This window comes from Dipteris shenzhenensis, chromosome 30 (genome assembly GCF_047967505.1).
Source record: "Dipteris shenzhenensis isolate YYH24624 ecotype China chromosome 30, Dip_SZ_1.0, whole genome shotgun sequence".
NCBI classification, from domain to species: domain Eukaryota; kingdom Viridiplantae; phylum Streptophyta; class Polypodiopsida; order Gleicheniales; family Dipteridaceae; genus Dipteris; species Dipteris shenzhenensis.
Genome location: NC_141625.1, coordinates 16,566,067 through 16,568,289, shown reverse-complemented (window position 1 = coordinate 16,568,289; position 2,223 = coordinate 16,566,067). Strand labels below are relative to the sequence as shown.

Genomic DNA, 2,223 nt, shown 5'->3' with positions numbered 1-2,223 from the left:
AACCATTTCTATCCACCAATGAGGAGGAGAAAGAAACCCTCCATTCTTTTACTACTTGAGCCTCCTCATTCTAACCCATGCTTATTCCCATTTTTTAGTCCTTATTTCCCCTAATGACTTTTGGGGTTTTTTTCATCAACTAAAAGTGTGCTCTTTAAAGCTAAAGTCACAATGGATTCTTATTTCCAAGCGCTTTCAAACAAGTATATTTCCAAGTCGATCTTGATCATGAATTCTTTTCAACAAGAATCTTCCTTAAAGTGCTGCTCACGTGTAATTTAACTCCTTAAGTGCTTGAAGTAGCTCTTTTTGGGGAGTAAATTTACAAGCAATTTTACCAAGATTTTGAAAGATTCATGATCAAGTTAACTAGACTCTATAATTGCCAATGGGAATGCGCAATTATGTGAACACTCCATTAAGACCTTCGAAGTTATGTTCCCACGATTCTCTCTCCACCCACCTGGTCTTTAGATGTCGTTCGGATCAAGCGTGCCAGGATTTCTTTTGGAAGATTTAGGATGAGCTGAAGGAGATCAGAGTGGGGAAATGCGGCATCTACCGAGCTCAGCAAGGGCTCAAAGAGAGAAACAAGGGTTGCGGTCTTTTTTCAGTTGGTCTTTGCAATTTGGCAAGCGATCTCAAAGGGAAGGTTTGGGATACAAACAAAACCTATGGAGATGCGAGAAGGCTAAAACATGACATGATCCGATTCAGTGTAAGCTTGAGTTACGTTTGGGATGAGAAAAGCAGGAAAAATTGCTACATGACACGTAAAAATTACATGATCTTGCTCCCGTGAGCTTTGAGTACTTCAACGCGGAAGCTTTGCGTTTGCATGTTCCTATCTTGCTCCTGTAAGCTCTAGTATATTACCATGCACAATTGTAGAATTCACTCCTCCTTAATTTAATATTGCGGAAGCTTTGATTGTCGATTACATCCAACAGCTCCCATGGGGCAGCTAGTACGCCATTGTAGATCCGTTCCGTCCACATCGCCTCCATTCCTCAGCAACTACATTTCCCCGAGGCTGCTCCTTCTTTATTTCCTGGGTAAGCTAAACAAACTAGTGCTGAAGTACACACTAGCATGGCTGGTTTTAGATCGCTTGCCCGTCCAGCTGCCCGGTCAGGTTTCACGATTGCCCTTCTAAATATCTTCGGATTGATACTTTCCATCGCCATTTTGTTGACAGGCACGGTTTCGATTGCAAAGCACGATCCGGGCTGCGAATACTTTACAGAAGTACAGCAGATTGCAGTAGGCACGTTGCTTTTGGCAGTCTCGGTAACAGGCATCGTGAGCGCGTGGTTCCGCATGAAGCGGTCTATATGGTTTCACATCGCCTTCCTAATTCTGCTTCTTATCTTGCTGATCTACGTCACCATAATTGGCGGCGTCGAAGGTACGAGCAATGAGTCAGGGTACATTGTCTATCACGAAGAGGCCGTCTTCCACCATCCAAGTTCAGATTCACGGCCACGAGTTGGGGAGAAGAATTGTGGGCGGGAGACATGTAGTCGTTTGATTCCAAATAAGGTTTGCAATAGTCAGCTTAAGTGTTGAGGCATAGCGACAGAGCTGTCTCCTGACGCAAACACAAACTAACAAAACGTTTTGACGCAGGCTGGACACCGATGTCGAGAGTTATCGGCTGCAAGCAATATTATAACCCACGACGACTCAAGCGAACTTGTAAAACTACAGAAGAAAGAAGAAGGCAGAGTTCGGAGCAACAATCATGCTGTGGGCTTTGTAGAGGGCGCCAAGGAAGAAACGGAATTGGACGATATTGGCTCCTCGAAGCCGTTGTTCGTGGTCCTGATTATTCTCCTCCTTTTCTACGTCCTTTGGGGATGCTGCAACTGCCAGCCATGAGAAAGGAAGAGCAAATCCGAGTACCAAACTCAAGAACTTACATAAATGTGGAATTCTTATAGTTTTCAATTTGTCAAATTGATGTAATTCGTTTTTCCTTTTACAGCAATTAGGAATGTGAGTACCGAACCTTCACATTCCCCTCTTGGTATCTTACATTCCAGAATGCATGTTGTTTGGGCTGCTGGCAGCTTAGCCTCATTCTCTCCATTTTAAAGGCAAGGTCAAACAATCTCGTTTGGTGTCAGATATTAGCCATATGGATGCCTAATTATTACTTTACATGCTTGAAAACCATTGGGTTGATTCCATTGGGTTGATTTCATAGGGTGGGCATTGCAT

At 43.5% G+C, this 2,223-nt stretch overlaps 1 protein-coding gene across 1 annotated transcript; it reads left to right on the top strand.

The window, feature by feature from the left end:
• Window positions 1-1,296: 1,296 nt before the first annotated feature.
• Window positions 1,297-1,942, top strand: LOC147881778 (uncharacterized). Its single transcript, XM_087401253.1, has 2 exons — window positions 1,297-1,542; window positions 1,630-1,942. Exons 1-2 carry the CDS (start codon window positions 1,321-1,323, stop codon window positions 1,879-1,881), a joined length of 474 nt encoding a protein of 157 aa, XP_087257379.1. The 5' UTR covers window positions 1,297-1,320; the 3' UTR covers window positions 1,882-1,942.
• Window positions 1,943-2,223: the final 281 nt, after the last annotated feature.